At 45.7% G+C, this 16,277-nt stretch overlaps 1 protein-coding gene across 1 annotated transcript; it reads left to right on the top strand.

Moving 5' to 3' along the window:
• The first annotated feature begins 878 nt into the window (after positions 1–878).
• On the top strand, positions 879–15,539 carry FUCA1 (alpha-L-fucosidase 1). Its single transcript, XM_026455948.2, has 5 exons — positions 879–2,013; positions 4,904–5,038; positions 7,549–7,686; positions 10,480–10,585; positions 15,291–15,539. Exons 1-5 carry the CDS (start codon positions 1,625–1,627, stop codon positions 15,522–15,524), a joined length of 1,002 nt encoding a protein of 333 aa, XP_026311733.1. The 5' UTR covers positions 879–1,624; the 3' UTR covers positions 15,525–15,539.
• The last annotated feature ends 738 nt before the right edge of the window (positions 15,540–16,277 follow it).

Consider the following 16,277-nt stretch of genomic DNA (forward strand, 5'->3'; position numbering starts at 1 on the left):
AAGAAGCAGCATGAACAAAGGCATAAATTTTGCACCCGGAGACATGGATTCTAGTCCCACCTCTGGCCCAAACTAGCTGCATGATCTTGGGCAGCCCCCCAGCCCTCTCTGGGCTTCAGTTCCCTCCTCTGTACAATGGGAAGGGTAGGGAAGAGGATGGTGCCTAGGACCTTCAAAGTCCCTTCCAACTCTGAAATGCTGCCATTCTCTCACTGGCATGTGGGAACTGAGTGTGCTACGTGGGGTCATGAGACTTCTTCTTCTTCTTTTTTTTTGAGACGGAGTCTCACTCTGTCGCCCAGGCTGGAGTGCAGTGGTGCGATCTCGGCTCACTGTAACCTCCACCTCTGGAATTCAAGCGATTCTCCTGCCTCAGCCTCCTGAGTAGCTGGGATTACAGGCGCACCCCACGTGCGGCTAATTTTGTATTTTTAGTAGAGATGGGGTTTCACCATGTTGGCCAGGCTGATCTCAAACTCCCGACCTCAGGTGATCTGCCCACCTCGGCCTCCTAAAGTGCTGGGATTACAGGCGTGAGCCACCTTGTCCAGTCAGAAACTTCTGACTTCTGTATTTCCCTCGCTAATGGCCTCACCTCCCGTTTGAGTATGTGCAGCATGTACAAATTGCAGAGGAACTGGGGAACTTTCCTGCCAGGCAATCCTTTGGCCTGGGTCCTCTTGGCTCTCCACTTTCTTTTTCTTTTCTTTCTTTCTTTTCTTTTTCTTTTTTTTTTTTTTTTTTCAGACAGGGTCTGGCTCTGTCGCGCAGGGGCTGGAGTGCAGTGGCGTGATGTCGGTAGAAGCTAAGCTATTTGAAATGCCTCAGAATTCCCAAAGAAAGCTCAGTAAATACCAGACAGATGAAACGGTCCTGCCCACTCCCCGTCTTTCAGTACCTACTTTTCTCCCTCCTCTCCCCTCATAATGTTTCCTCCCATCATCCCTCTACCTCCTTATTTCTGTCAGGGCTGTTAGATACCCTTCCAGTCTGGTATCTCCTCCTCCAGCCCCCTATGGCTCCCAAGTGATCACTAAATAAAACTTGTGATCTGACCTCAGCCTACCCCTGCAGGATTGCTGCAACAAAATAGATTACTCCCAGAGGCGTGATCACGGTTCGGTTCACTGCAGCCCAAACTTCCCGGGCTCTAGCGATCCCGAACCTCCCACCTCAGCCTCCTGAGTAGCTGGGACTCCAGAGGTGCACCACCACGCCAGGCTCATTTTGTTTATTTTTTGTAGCGACAAGCTAGTCTCCAACTTGTGGGCTCAGAGTGTTAGGATTACAGGCGTGAGCCACTGCGCCTGGCTCAATGGACTTCTTAAATGTGAGTTCTCCGCACACACTGGGCCTTGCTCACCTCCACGATTTAACCTCGCAGGTTAAATCCCTTTTCAGGGTTTTTATTCGTCCTTCAGCGAAGCGCTGTCAACGCCTCCCTACGTCTTTCCCGGTTAGAGTACCAGAAGGCGCTCCTCCGATCCAAAGAGGAAGCGACTTGGGCCAACCTATCCGGGTTGTCCCACCCCTTTTTCCTTCCGGGCCAATCGTTAGTTAGAGTGGGCGGAGCCGTGCGCCAGCACCTGCGCATTAAGAGTGGGCCGCGTCGCCACCAGCAGCGATGGGGGCTCCGGGGAAGAAGTGGCGGCCGGTGGGTACCGAGCTGCTACTGCTGTTGCTCCTCCTCGGAGCGACCGAGTCGGTGCGTCGGGCCCAGCCTCTGCGCCGCTACACCCCGGACTGGCCGAGCCTGGATTCTAGGCCACTGCCGTCCTGGTTCGACGAAGCCAAGTTCGGGGTGTTCATCCACTGGGGCGTGTTCTCGGTGCCCGCCTGGGGCAGCGAGTGGTTCTGGTGGAACTGGCAGGGCGCGGGGCGGCCGCAGTACCAGCGCTTCATGCGTGACAACTACCCCCCCGGCTTCAGCTATGCCGACTTCGGGCCGCAGTTCACCGCGCGCTTCTTCCACCCGGAGGAGTGGGCCGACCTCTTCCAGGCCGCGGGCGCCAAGTGAGTGTGGTCCCGGGGGGCGGCGCCCCTTCCCAGCTCGGGTGGCAGACAGGAGGTGGGGTGGGCGGCCAGCCGGGGCGCGAAGCTGCTGGTAGCCCCCATGACCCCGGGACCCGCGTGTGGCCTCCTGCGGCCGCAGGAGTGAGCGTGGCACACCTGATGAGGAGGAGGAGGTTGCGTCTGGCTGGGGACTGATAAATGAAGGTTCGGGAGATGGCAGACTGGGAAGCCGTGGGTATCTACACCTGTGCACCGAGAGGGCTGAGTTAGGCCACTGTTGTCCCTTTCAGATTGACAGCCCTATCAGGACTCCAGGGTTTCAAATCAGTGGTGTGGAGCCTGGTTCTAATTCAGCTGTGAACCTGGACAAGTCACTTCAGCCTCTTCTATGGTTATAGAAAGGGGTTGTATCCTTTCCTTTCAGCCCTAATGTCTCTAAGAGGGAAAGAGAGGAGAGATCTGATGTGCAGTGTATTTGGGCAACAGTACAGATAGTCATTCGTTTGCTCCTCTCAATCCCTTGTAGGTAGGAAGTGCCCAAGAAAGGTTTGACTCAGAAATGTTGGAACTAGGCGGTGGCTGGTTCAGACAACAGAGTAGAGAGCGCTGGGGTGGGGATAAGGGGAGACCAGGACCCATGAAGTTGTCAAGGCAGGGGCTTATCCTGAAGGAGTGAGCCTTGAGAGCCCTGTATTTCCAGGTGTTAAGTCAGGGAGTGGTTACTCAGCTTCTAGAAAGATTCATTCGGCTGCTGGGAGAGAAGTGGGTTGGAGAAGAGTAAGAATGGAGGCGGGGAGGTTTCCCCAGCCCCTGGCTTAGAGCAGTCTTCCATCCTTATCTTGGTTCCTAAGCTATTTTCCGGGTTTTCATTTCTCTTGAACTTTGGATTCTCTTGTACAGAACAGAAATTATAACTGGCATTTAGTGTTTGCCATTAAATGTATGGGAGTATAAGACTTGATTAAGCAGAGGACGTGTTTGTCTCCTAGGACCTTAGAAATCCATAACTTATAAGTGAGAAAAATTAAAATCTGGGAGATAGCCTCTTTTGCTGCCTTTTATTTCATGGATGAGGTGACTGGCCCAAAGAAAGGAAGAAATACAATGTCCTAGACTGCAGGTCTCATGACATCAAGGTTGTTTACACTGCACCAGGGTCTGCAAACTGGCCAACGGGATTGGTTCTCTGCCATTTTTTTGTTTGTTCATTTATTTGTTTTGTTTTTTGGTTTTTTGTTTGTTTTTTGCGACGGAGTCTCGCTCTGTCGCCCAGGCTGGAGTACAGTGGCGCGATCTCCGCTCAGTGCAAGCTCCGCCCCCCGGATTCATGCCATTCTCCTGCCTCAGCCTCCCGAGTAGCTGGGACTACAGGCGCCCACCACCACGCCCGGCTAATTTTTTTGTATTTTTAGTAGAGACGAGGTTTCACAGTGTTCACCAGGATGGTCTCGATCTCCTGACCTCGTGATCCGCCCGCCTCGGCCTCCCAAAGTGTTGGGATTACAGGCGTGAGCCACCACGCCCTGCCTGTTTTGTTTTTTTTTTGAGACAGAGTTTCACTCTTGTTGCCCAGGCTGGAGTGCCATGGTGTGATCTTGGCTCACTGCAACCTCCGCCTCCTGGGTCCCGGTTCAAGCGGTTCTCCTGCCTCAGCCTCCTGAGTAGCTGAGATCACAGGCACGCACCACTACACCCAGCTAATTTTTGTATTTTTAGTGGAGACGGGTTTCACCATGTTGGGCAGGCTGGTCTTGAACTCCTGACCTTGTGATCTGCCCACCTCAGCCTCCCAAAGTGCTGGGATTGCAGGCATAAGCCACCGCACCCAGACTCTGCCAGTTTTTTAAGGCCCATGAAGTGAGAATGGTTTTTACATTTTTAAAGGATTGTAAAAATTTTTAAAGAAGAGTACACTACAGAGAGGAATGTGCCCCACAGAGCCTAAAAGGACTTGGTCCTTCAAGTCCTGGAGTTCCCTACTCTGGCCAGTGATTGAATCATAAAGTGCAGGTATTACCTGTTTTTCTGCCATAAAAGCAAATTAAATATTGAGTGATTTGGTTGTTATTTCAACACTTGCCTTTTCTCCCAGTTATTGGGTCTTTTGTTACCTCTATAATAAATGAGAGGCAATTAATGTAGGCTTGGTAAACCAAACAGCTTAGTTTTCTGTTTTCTTATTTGTTGTTGTTATTGTTGTTGTTTTGAAACAGTTTTGCTCTGTAGCCCAGGCTGGAGTACAGTTGCACGATCTCGGCTCACTGCAACCTCCACCTCCCAGGCTCAAGTAATTCTTGTGCTCCAGCCTCTCAAGTACCTGGGACTACAGGCACACACCACCATGCCCAGCTAATTTTTGCATTTTTAGTAGAGATGGGTTTTCGCCATGTTGGCCAGATTGGTCTTGAACCCCTGACCTCAGGTAATTGGCCCGCCTTGGCCTCCCAAAGTGCTGGGATTATAGGTATGAGCCACCACGCCTGGCCAGCCAATGGCTTAGTTTTCTGTCATCTGCCATTTCCAGTAGAGATCTTTCTCCTTCAGGGCAAAGAGTGAAAGAAAGTTAATCATTCCTACCAGAAGTGTTGAAGAATCACAGAGCTAAGGTGCACTTCTTTTCCCTTACCTACTTCTTCCTTCCCTCTGGGCCTCCTCCTTCGCTGGGGACTGAGGGTTGGGACTTCCTCAAATCTGCTTCCATTCCTGGAGCAATGCCCAAGGGGAATTGTGACTGCAGGAGCTTCCTGGATATCACTAATATAGTCACTGGTACAAGTACATTTGTTGTGGTCAAGTTCTTTCAGCCATTTAAAAAGCCTCAGGCGTGCCTGGCAAGTTCATGCAAGTTCACTGCCCACTTCCTTTGCTCATGTGGTTTTGCTGTCCACAGGTATGTAGTTTTGACGACAAAGCATCATGAAGGCTTCACAAACTGGCCGAGTCCTGTGTCTTGGAACTGGAACTCCAAGGATGTGGGGCCTCATCGGGATTTGGTTGGTGAATTGGGAACAGCTCTCCGGAAGAGGTGGGTGTCTAGGGATAGTTACCCTGTCATCTCTGGATCTGGCTGTCAAGAGTTCTGTACCTTCTCTACTCTCGTGTGTTTTCTAGGTTTGCATTTAGCAAGTAGCCAGAAGGGCTTCTGGCCTTCTACTCTTGTGTGTTTTCTAGGTTTGCATTTAGCAAGTAGCCGGAAGGGCTTCTGGCCTTTGAATTAGCAGTGTTTGATGCTTCACAGTTTTCACGTGACCAAAGGGGACACCATTAGAGAAGTTCATGGCCATATTTGCTTAGATGAAGGATAACCAACATAGACTACGATGCTACTTGATGTCGTGTTTGAGGAGTAGGCTGAGTGTATAAATCATAAAGTTTGATTGGAACACAGCCATGCCTATTCATTTATGCACTGTCTATGATAGCTTTCAAGTTACAATTGGAAAGCTGAGATAAGAGACCAAATGACCTGCAAAACCTAAAATACTATCTGAACCTTTATGAGTTTGCTGACCGGGCACGGTGTCTCAAGCCTGTAATCCCAGCACTTTGGGAGGCCGAGACAGGCAAATCACGAGGTCAGGAGATCGAGACCATCCTGGCTAACACGGTGAAACCCCGTCTCTACTAAAAAAATACAAAAAACTAGCCGGGCGAGGTGGCGGGCGCCTATAGTCCCAGCTACTCGGGAGGCTGAGGCAGGAGAATGGCGTAAACCCAGGAGGCGGAGCTTGCAGTGAGCTGAGATCCGGCCACTGCACTCCAGTCTAGGCGACAGAGTGAGACTCAGTCTCCAAAAAACAAAGAGTTTGTTTTAGGCCAGGCGTGGTGGCTCAAGCCTGTAATCCCAGCACTTTGGGAGGCCGGGCGGATCAGGAGGTCAGGAGATTGAGACCATCCTGGCTAACACGGTGAAACCCCGTCTCTACTAAAAAAATACAAAAAACTAGCCAGGCGAGGTGGCGGGCGCCTGTAGTCCCAGCTACTCGGGAGGCTGAGGCAGGAGAATGGCGTGAACCCGGGAGGCGGAGCTTGCAGTGAGCTGAGATTCGGCCACTGCACTCCAGCCAGGGCGACAAAGCCACCCTCCGACAAAAAAAAAAAAAAAAAAAAAAAAAAGTTTGCTGGTCGGGTGTGGTGACTCACACCTGTAATCCCAGCACTTTGGGAGACAGAGGCAGGCGAATCACAAGGTCAGGAGTTCAAGACCAACCTGACCAATATGATGAAACTCTGTCTCTACTAAAAATACAAAAATTAGTCGGGCGTGGTGGCATTTGCCTGTAATCCCGGCTACTCGGGAGGCTAGGTAGGAGAATCGCTTGAACCCAGGCGGTGGAGGTTGCAGTGAGCCGAGATCACGCCACTGCGCTCCAGCCTGGGTGACAGAGCGAGACTCTGTCTCAAAGAAGAAAAGAGTTTGCTGACTCCTGTCACCTGCTCAGTTTGTTTCTCAGCACTGTGCTTTGCTTATAGTCCTGCTGTAAAACTCTGAGATGTTGATTACACATGGACTTTACGAGTCATGATTTTTACCACCTTTATTTAGTCCGTGGTTCATATGATGAAATACTTCAGTTATTTTTTTATCTGTGCCATTGTTTCTTGCATTGTAAGGTTTTTGTAACACTCACCATTCTTAACCCAAAGCAAGCTTTATTGAGTATGAAATTAGGTCATCAACCACCTTTCATTTCGTGTATGTTAAGAACTATTAGTAAATCTTAGATAAATAAAACAGTAAACTTATATTCATTTCAACTGTGTGGAAAATGTTACTAATGATTGTTAGTAACATTTGTAATGATTGTTAGTAACATCTTACAAAGTAAGAGTACTTTGGATATTTTATTTTCTATTTTCCAGTTTCTTTAAATATGAAATTTTATGATTGACAGGGAAGACATTTTTTAAAAATAGGACTATCTGTTTTCTTGTTTTGTTTTGGTTTTGTTTTGAGACAGAGCCTCACTCTGTTGCCTTTGCTAGACTCCAGTGGCACAATCTCAGCTCACTGCAATCTCTACCTCCTGGGCTCAAGCCATCCTCCCACTTTAGCCTCCCAAGTAGCTGGGACTACGGGCTCGCACCACCACACTCGGCTACTTTTTAAATTTTTTTGTGGAGACAAGGTCTCACTATGTTCCCCAGGCTGGTCTCAAACTCATGGACTCAAGGGATCCTCCCACCTCAACCTCCCAAAGTGCTGGGATTACAGGCATGAGCCACCACGCCTGGCAGGACTATACACTATTGGGATAATTGACTTAAACGAAAAAAGATGGTTTAAATAACATTTCGTTGTTAAGATATTTATGTATAAAAGGTAGTTATGTGTATAATCAAAAACACAGTAAACCTTATTTTGCTTAAGTGAATGGTGAATAATTTAAGGAAATGGTTTTGAATCCCATCCCTCTCTACATGCTCTTATGAGTGAGTCTCACTGAGATGAAAAAATGCTAGAACTAATTTTCCTTAAAACAAATTATTTGTTCTATGCTTAATGACAGTTGTCGTTCTGTTTTTCTGTTTAAGGAACATCCGCTATGGACTATACCACTCACTCTTAGAGTGGTTCCATCCACTCTATCTATTTGATAAGAAAAATGGCTTCAAAACACAGTATTTTGTCAGTGCAAAAACAATGCCAGAGCTGTACGACCTTGTTAACAGGTAAGACACAGAAATATTTTGGCCCTACGACTTTTATCAATGAAATCAGAGCTTCCAATAGGGTGCTGTTAAAGTGGAGGAGGGATAGGTATGAAAAAAATCTAAAAGACATCAAAATAATAAAAAGTGGTGGTTGTGGCCGGGCATGGTGACTCACGCCTGTAATCCCAGCACTTTGGGAGGCTGAGGTGGACGGATCACAAGGTTATGAGATCGAGACCATCCTGGCTAACACAGTGAAACCCCATCTTTACTGAAAATAAAAAACTTAGCTGAGCGTGGTCGTGGGCGCCTGTAGTCCCAGCTACTTGGGAAGCTGAGGAAGGAGAATGGCGTGAACCTGGGAGGCGGAGCTTTCAGTTAGCCGAGATCTTGCCACTGCACTCCAGCCTGGCAACAGAGTGAGACTCTGTCTCAAAAAAAAAAAAAAGTGGTGGTTGTATTAAGACAAAATATGTTCTTTCCTCCTGCTTTTCAGAACTTCGGTCATGTGGTCATATTGCCTTATACATTGAAACAGTGACACAAAACCCAGGATGGTAGAAAGTCAAAATTTTAGTTCCCTTCTTACATGCCATTTTCCCTGTGTCAGGACCCTGGAGAAGGCGGTGGTTTGGCATCAGGCAGATTTGTGTTTGAATTCTGGCTTCTGTTACACGCCTTAAATAGAACACTCTCCTGAGCTTGATTCTCACTCTGAAAAGTGGGGATAATAATGCCTTCTTTGTAGGGCTCAGAATAGTATGTGAAATGTATCTGTCACGGTGCCTGGTACAAAGGGTGTTCTTATTATTACCATTATTCTTTAAATGATCACTTTCACTTAGGGATTTGTCACTAGACTTCACTGTGTTTTACACCCATTTGCCTTTCTCGAGCCTGGGGATTCATAGAGGACAGTAGACCCTTAAAGCTTCAGAGGCAGCTGCCTGAACCCTCACTTTAGAGCAAAGGAAAATCACCTTTAGCCAGGCGCAGTGGCTCACGCCTGTAATCTCAACATTTTGGGAGGCCGAGGCAGGTGGATCACTTGAAGTCAGGTGTTCCAGACTAGCCTGGCCAGGTGGTGAAACCTCACCTCTACTAAAAATACAAAATTTGGCCAGGTGTGCTGGTGCATTCATGTAGTCCTAGCTACTCGGGAGGCTGAGGCAGGAGAATCTCTGGAACCTGGGAGGCAGTTGCAATGAGCTGAGATAGTGCTACTTTACTTCAGCCTGGGCTACAGAGGAAAACTTTGTCTCAAAAAAAAAGAAAAGAAAAGAAAAATTACCTTGTATTCAGATTCTATACAGATGACTTCTCTTAAGAAAATAGTAACAGTTGTAAGAGACCATCAGAGGCATGGATTTAGACATTACTGAATCTGAAATCCCCATTCTTTTTTCATACTTGGCTGTGTTGCCTTGAACAAACTACTTATCTTTCACGATCTTGGTTTCTCTATCTGTGAAACGGGGATAATAATATATCATAGAATCATGAGAACTAATAAGGTAATGAGTTTAAATTGCCTAGTACAATTTCTTATACAGAGTAAATCACAGACCATCTGTGTTATATCTTGCCACTTAGTGATCTTCCTAGAGTTTACCTGCTAATTATGGAGTACAGTGGACAGTTTGGCATCAGGCAGATTTGTATTTGAGTTCCAGCTCCTGTTACTTACAAGGCTTGTCACCTAAAACAAATTGCCCTGCTGAGCATCAAGTTCTTACTGCTCAAATGAGAATAAGAATGCTTACCATATAGGTATACACATATGTATCTCTATATATACACACACAATATACATGCTTTATAGGACTCAGAGTAATAATATGCTAAAGTACAAATGGGGCTCCAATGGATTCCATAAATCCTTTATAGTACAGACTTTGGTAATTATCCACAAAAATGCATTTTACAAATAGTTCAAACTCTTAAAACATCTTCAAAGCAAATCTTAGTCTTACAGTCCTGAAGCACCATTTTGTTTCCTTTGCTTCCTTGAAACACCATTCTTAACTGGAATTAGTTGCTGAAAGGAAACCAAATTGTTTGTATGCTGATTACACCTCCATTTTCTAAAAGGCGTAAAGAAAAAGATTAGGGCAGGCACAGTGGCTCGTGCCTGAAATCCCAGCACTTTGAGAAGCCGAGGCAGGTGGATCACTTGATGCCAAGAGTTCAGAACCAGCCTGGCCAAGATAACAAAACACTGTCTGTACTGAAAATACAAAAATTAGCCACGCATGGTGGTGCACACCTGTAATCCCAGCTACTTGGGTAGCTGAAGCACGAGAATCACTTGAACCCAGCAGGTGAAGGTTGCAGTGAGCCGAGATCACAGCACTGCACTCCAGCCTGGGGGACAAAGCAAGACATTGTCTCAAAAAAAAGGAAGAAAGGAAAAGATCAGGAGGAAATATACCAAAATGCTGTGTTTGTTTTAAACAGTGGTTTTATTAGCAAATCTTTTCAGTTTCCCACATCCTCTGCACTGTGATAATTTTTATGCCACATACTTTCAAAATGGAGGAAAATTAATTTTAAAATATTTATTGCAAAAATCAGTCCACAAGTCAAGTGCAGTGGTGTGCACCTGTAGTCCCAGCTACTCAGGAGGCTGAGGCAGGAGAATCACTTGAGCCCAGGAATCTGGGCTATAGTGCACTATGATCGTACCTGTTGATAGCTGCGGGACTCAAGCCTGGGCAACATAGCAAGATCCCATCTCTAAAAAAAAAAAGATCCGTAAGATTTTACTGTGAACATAAATAATAAGCTCTGTCCTGATCACATGTCTTCCAGATATAAACCTGATCTGATCTGGTCTGATGGGGAATGGGAATGTCCTGATACTTACTGGAACTCCACAAATTTTCTTTCCTGGCTCTACAATGATAGCCCCGTCAAGGTATGTGATTATATGACTTCTTTCTTATTTATCTCCTGTGAAGAAAGAAAGTACAAGGAGCCAAACTCTGGAGTAGACAACAGCAGCAGGAGCAATAATAAACAGGAATATCAACATGGGGTCAGTAGGGATTGGGGCACTTAATGGATGTTAAAGGTTTCTCCTTTAATCTTCCCTGGCTCCCTTAGAGTATAAGCTTTCTTCTCCTTTAGTCCTTTTTTTTTTTTTTTTAAATTGAGACTGCGTCTTACTCTGTCGCACAGGTTGGAGTGCAGTGGCGCGATCTCTGCTCACTGCAACCTCTGCCTCCCAGGTTCAAGTGATTCTTCTGCCTCAGCCCTCTGAGTAGCTGAGATTACAAGCGCCCGCCACCCTGTCCAGCTGATTTTTGTGTTTTTAGTAGAGACAGGGTTTCACCATGTTGGCCAGGCTGTTCTCGAGCCCCTGACCTCTGGTGATCCACTCGCCTTGGCCTCCCAAAGTGCTGGGATTACAGGCATGAGCCCCCACGCCCGGCATTCTCCTTTAGTTCTTAACTTTGACATTATAGGTTTAAACAATGGTAAATTTACATAGTAGACTAAAAATAGTCATTACAATTCCCAGACCACTACAGAGAAAATAAACTCTATTAAGCAAATGTTATAAATGAGAAAATCACCAAAAATATATTAAAATGTATAATAAAATATAAAGAAAACATATAACATAAAAGACATAAAGGCCAAGCGCAGCAGCTCATGCTTGTAATCCCAGCACTTTGGGAGGCCAAAGCAAGCAGATGATTTGAGCCCAGGAGTTCAAGACCAGCCTGGGCAACATAGTGAGACCTCGTCTCTATAAAAAAACAAAATTAACTGGGTATGGTGGCACGGATGTGTAGTCCCAGCTACTTGGGAGACTGACGTGGGAGGATCACTTGAGCCCAAGAGGTCAAAGCTATAATGAACCTAGATCGTGCCATTGTACTCCAGCCTGGGTGACTGAGCGAAACCCTGTCGCCAAAAAATAAAGAAAAAATATATGCAAAACCTACAAAATTAAATAGTAGGAATAAAATGCAAATGTCTGCAATCCCACCTACTCTGTGTTGATTTTATAGTTTAACTCTCAGGGGGCACACTCACTTCCCTTATATGCAAATCCTTAGGGGAATGTGGCCTACCCAGTACCCCTCCCTATGATCAACACTATTAGGCAGTGCATAATGGCTGCCCATTTACAGTTTGTATTTTAGTGTACTTGCAAAGTAGCAGAAACCCCACTCTTCACTATAGCAAATTTCAAAATTGTACATGTTCTAGATTTGTTGTGGATTTAAAAGAAAAATCTTAAGTGTAAATCCAGTTTGTATTGAGGTACCTTGGTAGTTCATAAATGTCTAAGGGTCTTACTGGGTCTCTATTACTAAGCTCAGAAAATGGGAAGAAAGAAAAAAACAGATTCTATATGATGCACAGAGACAGATTAAGAGTGGTTTTCTGAGGCCGGGAGTGGTGGCTCACCCCTGTAATCCCAGTACTTTGGGAGGCCAAGGCGGGTGGATCACGAGGTCAGGAGTTCAAGACCAGCCTGGCCAACATGGTGAAACCCCGTCTCTACTGAAAACACAAAAATTAGTCAGGCGTGGTGGTGGGTGCCTGTAATCCCAGCTACTCAGGAGGCTGAGGCAGAGAATTGCTTGAACCCAGGAGGTGGAGGTTGCAGTGAGCAGAGATCATGCCACTGCACTCCAGCCTGGGTGACAGAGCGAATCTCCGTCTCAAAAAAAAAAAAAAAAAAAAATAGTGGTGTTCTGGAACTTGATGAATGTTTATGACCTCCCAGATGTGTGGTGCATCCCTGGGTAATGAACTCTGATGCGATGTCATATCGTAATTGTCTGCATATCTGTCTCTGCTACTCTCTGCTGGATTGTTGAGGGCAAGAACTCTGTTTTATTCACCTTGGAAACCCAGTGTCTGCCACAGTGTGAGCCTCACGGTAGTTGCTGAATAAATAGGATAAGTAGGTGGGTGTTGAACCAATAATTCAGATTGTTAATACCCCATTTGTCTCTGAAATGGCGTCTATGTATATATTCAGGGTGTATACCCCTGGAGCCAGGTCGCTTGCTATGTGAAGTTACAGTCTAGTGTTTGTGCTTAAGGAGTATCACAGAAGGAAAAACGATTAGCCAAAGATGCAGGATTGGAAAAGGGAAGAAAATATCAACCCCAGTGCCATTTAAAAAGCATGACTAGCTAGACAGCCTGGGCCTTTTTGGCCTCTTTTTTTTTTTTGAGATGGAATCTCACACTGTTGCTCAGGCTGGAGTGAGTACAATGGCATGATCTCGGCTCACTGCAACCTCCGCCTCCTGGGTTCACACGATTCTCCTGCCTCAGCCTCCCGAATAGCTGGGATTACAGGCGCACACCACAACACCTGGCTAATTTTTTGTATTTTTAGTAGAGATGGGGTTGCACCATGTTGGCCAGACTGGTCTTGAACTCTTGACCTTGTAATCCACCCGCCTCAGCCTCCCAAAGTGCTGGGATTATAGGCATGAGCCACCGCTCCCCGCTGGCCTCCCTTAAACAATAATTCCTCAGCAACCAGGACCTTCTGTGTGGCTGTGTCTCAACCCATCTTCACACTAGCTTTGCAGACATATGGGGACTGTAGATTCTCCTTCATTTCTACCAGGATTTATTGAGAACCGGTGCTGTAGCATGCCACATGCTAAGCCCTGGAAATGCTGAATGAATGGTTTCTGCCTTTAGAGAATTACAGTCTGAAGAGAAAGACAGACATACAAATGAAATACATTATAGGCTGACCAGTATGATAGTAGAAGTATGTCCTGAGGTCTCCACAATCCATAGACAACTGGCTCAAATGCCAAAGTGGAGGGTACTGCATTAGCTTCTGTGGGATGAAGGAGTGCATGGCTATGTCTGTCCTTGACGGGCTGAGTGTACAGGGAGCATTCATATCACCTGAGGACTCTGAGAAAGGGGAGGTGTGGCGAGGAGACACCTGTACTCACTCTGTGCCAGAGTCTGGGTACACTGTCACTTTTATCTCTCCCTCTGAAACCCCTGTGAGGTGGGTGATATTTGCTTTTGGATTTTGTTTGGTTGGTTGGTTTTGTTTGTTTTTATAGATAAGGTAACTAGACTTAAAAGGTAAAGTTACCTGCCTAAGACCCCTTGACTACTAGGTCGTGGAGCCAGCTATGAACCTCAAAGCCCTCGATAATCTTGTAACCAGGTAATAAACTCTGATATGATGTCATATTGTAATTGTCCACATATTTCTCCTCTGCTAGTCTCTGCTGGATGGTTGAGGGCAAGACCTCTGTTTTATTCACCCTGGAGACCCAATAATCTGCCCACAGTGTGAGCCTCATGGTAGTTGTTGAGTAAATACCTATTGAATAAATGGATGGGTAGGTGTTGAATGAAGAATTAGGATTGTTAATACCCCATTTTTCTCTGAAATGACTTTTACATTCCTGTTCTTGAATTGATCTTGAGTTGTCCTTTTCAATTCTGTGACCCATGATGCCCAGACATTGGATTGAACCAGTTACAAGTAATGACTATTCTTCTATTTCTCTTTGGCACTTAACTAGCTTCCATAGGAGAAACTTCCACACCAATGCAAATGACTCTAAAACAGGCAAGACATGGGAATTTAAAACTTTTATTTAATCTCCTTTTGCCATGATGAGTTGAACGTGGTTTCAGGTTTCATTTGTTTTTGTTTTTGTTTTTGTTTTTGAGATGGAGTCTTGCTCTGTCGCCCAGGCTGGAGTGCAGTGGCACAGTCTCGGCTCACTGCAACCTCTGCCTTCTGGGTTCCAGCGATTCTCCTGCCTCAGCCTCCTGAGTAGCTGGGACTAAAGGCACGTGCTACCATGCCCAGCTAATTTTTTGTATTTTTAGTAGAAACGGGGTTTCACCATGTTAGCCAGGATGGTGTCGATCTCCTGACCTCATGATCTGCCTGCCTTGGCCTCCCAAATGTATCTTGTATTGGCCACCCTGTTATAAAATATGCTACCATATTTAACATTTACATTAAGATATTCCATGTATGATTTGTCATTCTTCAGCTAAACCTTGAAGGAAGAAAAAGAATTTGCTTTTTTTTTTTTTTTTTTTTTTTTTTTTTTGAGTGGGATTGGCTTTCCTTTACCTAGGTAAGGTTGGGATTATATAGTTGGAAAACAGCCTGCCATGGGTTCAGATACCTGATTTGTAGTTCCAGCTTTTAAAACTGCCTAGGGGCGTGGTCCCAGGCAGGTCTTCTCTTGTCTATTTCTCTTCTTATAGAATAAGTGGTTTACCAGATGATCTTTAAAGCAGGCTCTCCCAGCCCTGACATGTATCTCTGCAGCAGGGTTTCTCTGCCTCAGTACTGTTGACATTTAGGGCTGAATATTTGTTTGCTGTGGGGGCTATCCTGTGCATTCATTGCAGGATGTTTAATAGCATCCCTGGTCTCTACCCACTAGATGGCGTACCACCCCAGTTATGACAGTCAAAAATGTCTCTAGACGTTACCAAATGTCCCCTCCAGAGCGAAATTGCCCCCAGTTGAGAATCACTGCTCTAGACTAACTTTCTTGCTTTCAAATAGAGCCTTACCAAAGTGCATTACATAAAGAAGTCAAGTGGTTTTACTCCTCATGACCAAGTATTCTTTCCCTTCTTAGGATGAGGTGGTAGTAAATGACCGATGGGGTCAGAACTGTTCCTGTCACCATGGAGGATACTATAACTGTGAAGATAAATTCAAGCCACAGAGCTTGCCAGATCACAAGTGGGAAATGTGCACCAGCATTGACAAGTTTTCCTGGGGCTATCGTCGTGACATGGCAATATCTGATGTTACAGAAGAATCTGAAATCATTTCGGTAACAGCACCTTTGAGTTTTTTGTTTTTTTAATGAAATGGGGTCTTACTCTGTCATGCAGGCAATAGTGCAATGGCACGATCATACCTCACTGTAATCTCAAACTCCTGGGGCTCGAGTGGTCCTCCCACCTCAGCCTCCTGAGTAGCTAGAATTACAGGTATGTACCTCTACATCCAGCTACTTTTTAAATTTTTTGTAGAGACAGGGTCTTGCTGTGTTGCCCAGGCTGGTCTCAAACTCCTGGCCTCAAGAGATCTTCTAGCCTCAGCTTCCCAAAGCACTGGATTACAGGCATGAGCCACGGCACCTGGCCTGAGTTCATTATTTTTTAACTATGGATCTCAAACCAGCTTTTTAAATTATTAGTATTACTTTCTAACATACTATATGATTGATTGTAATTATTTTTTTTCTCTCTTTTTTTAAATTTTACTTTAAGTTCTGGGATACATGTGCAGAGTGTGCAGGTTTGTTACATAGGTATACATGTGCTGTGATGGTTTGCTGCAAACTGTCACCCTGTTGTCTGGGTTTTAAGCCCCGCATGCATTAAGTGTTTGTCCTAATGCTCTCCCTTCCCTAGCCCCCACACTCCAACAGGCCCTGGTGTGTGATGTTCCCCGCCCTGTGTCCATGTGTTCTCATTGTTCAGCTCCCACTTATGGTGAAAACATGCGGTGTTTGGTTTTCTGTTCCTGTGTTAGTTTGCTGAGAACGATAGTTTCCAGCTTCATCCATGTCCCTGCAAAGGACATGAACTCATTCTTTTTTATGGCTGCAAAC

Source organism: Piliocolobus tephrosceles, chromosome 1 (genome assembly GCF_002776525.5).
Source record: "Piliocolobus tephrosceles isolate RC106 chromosome 1, ASM277652v3, whole genome shotgun sequence".
Taxonomy (NCBI): domain Eukaryota; kingdom Metazoa; phylum Chordata; class Mammalia; order Primates; family Cercopithecidae; genus Piliocolobus; species Piliocolobus tephrosceles.

Bases quoted from the DNA above. Each gene is read 5' to 3' on its own strand.
- FUCA1 (XM_026455948.2), top strand. From the start codon at position 1,625: ATGGGGGCTCCGGGGAAGAAGTGGCGGCCGGTGGGTACCGAGCTGCTA. The intron at 2,014-4,903 runs GTGAGTGTGGTC...TGCTGTCCACAG, and splicing joins TTCCAGGCCGCGGGCGCCAA to GTATGTAGTTTTGACGACAA. The intron at 7,687-10,479 runs GTAAGACACAGA...CATGTCTTCCAG, and splicing joins CTGTACGACCTTGTTAACAG to ATATAAACCTGATCTGATCT.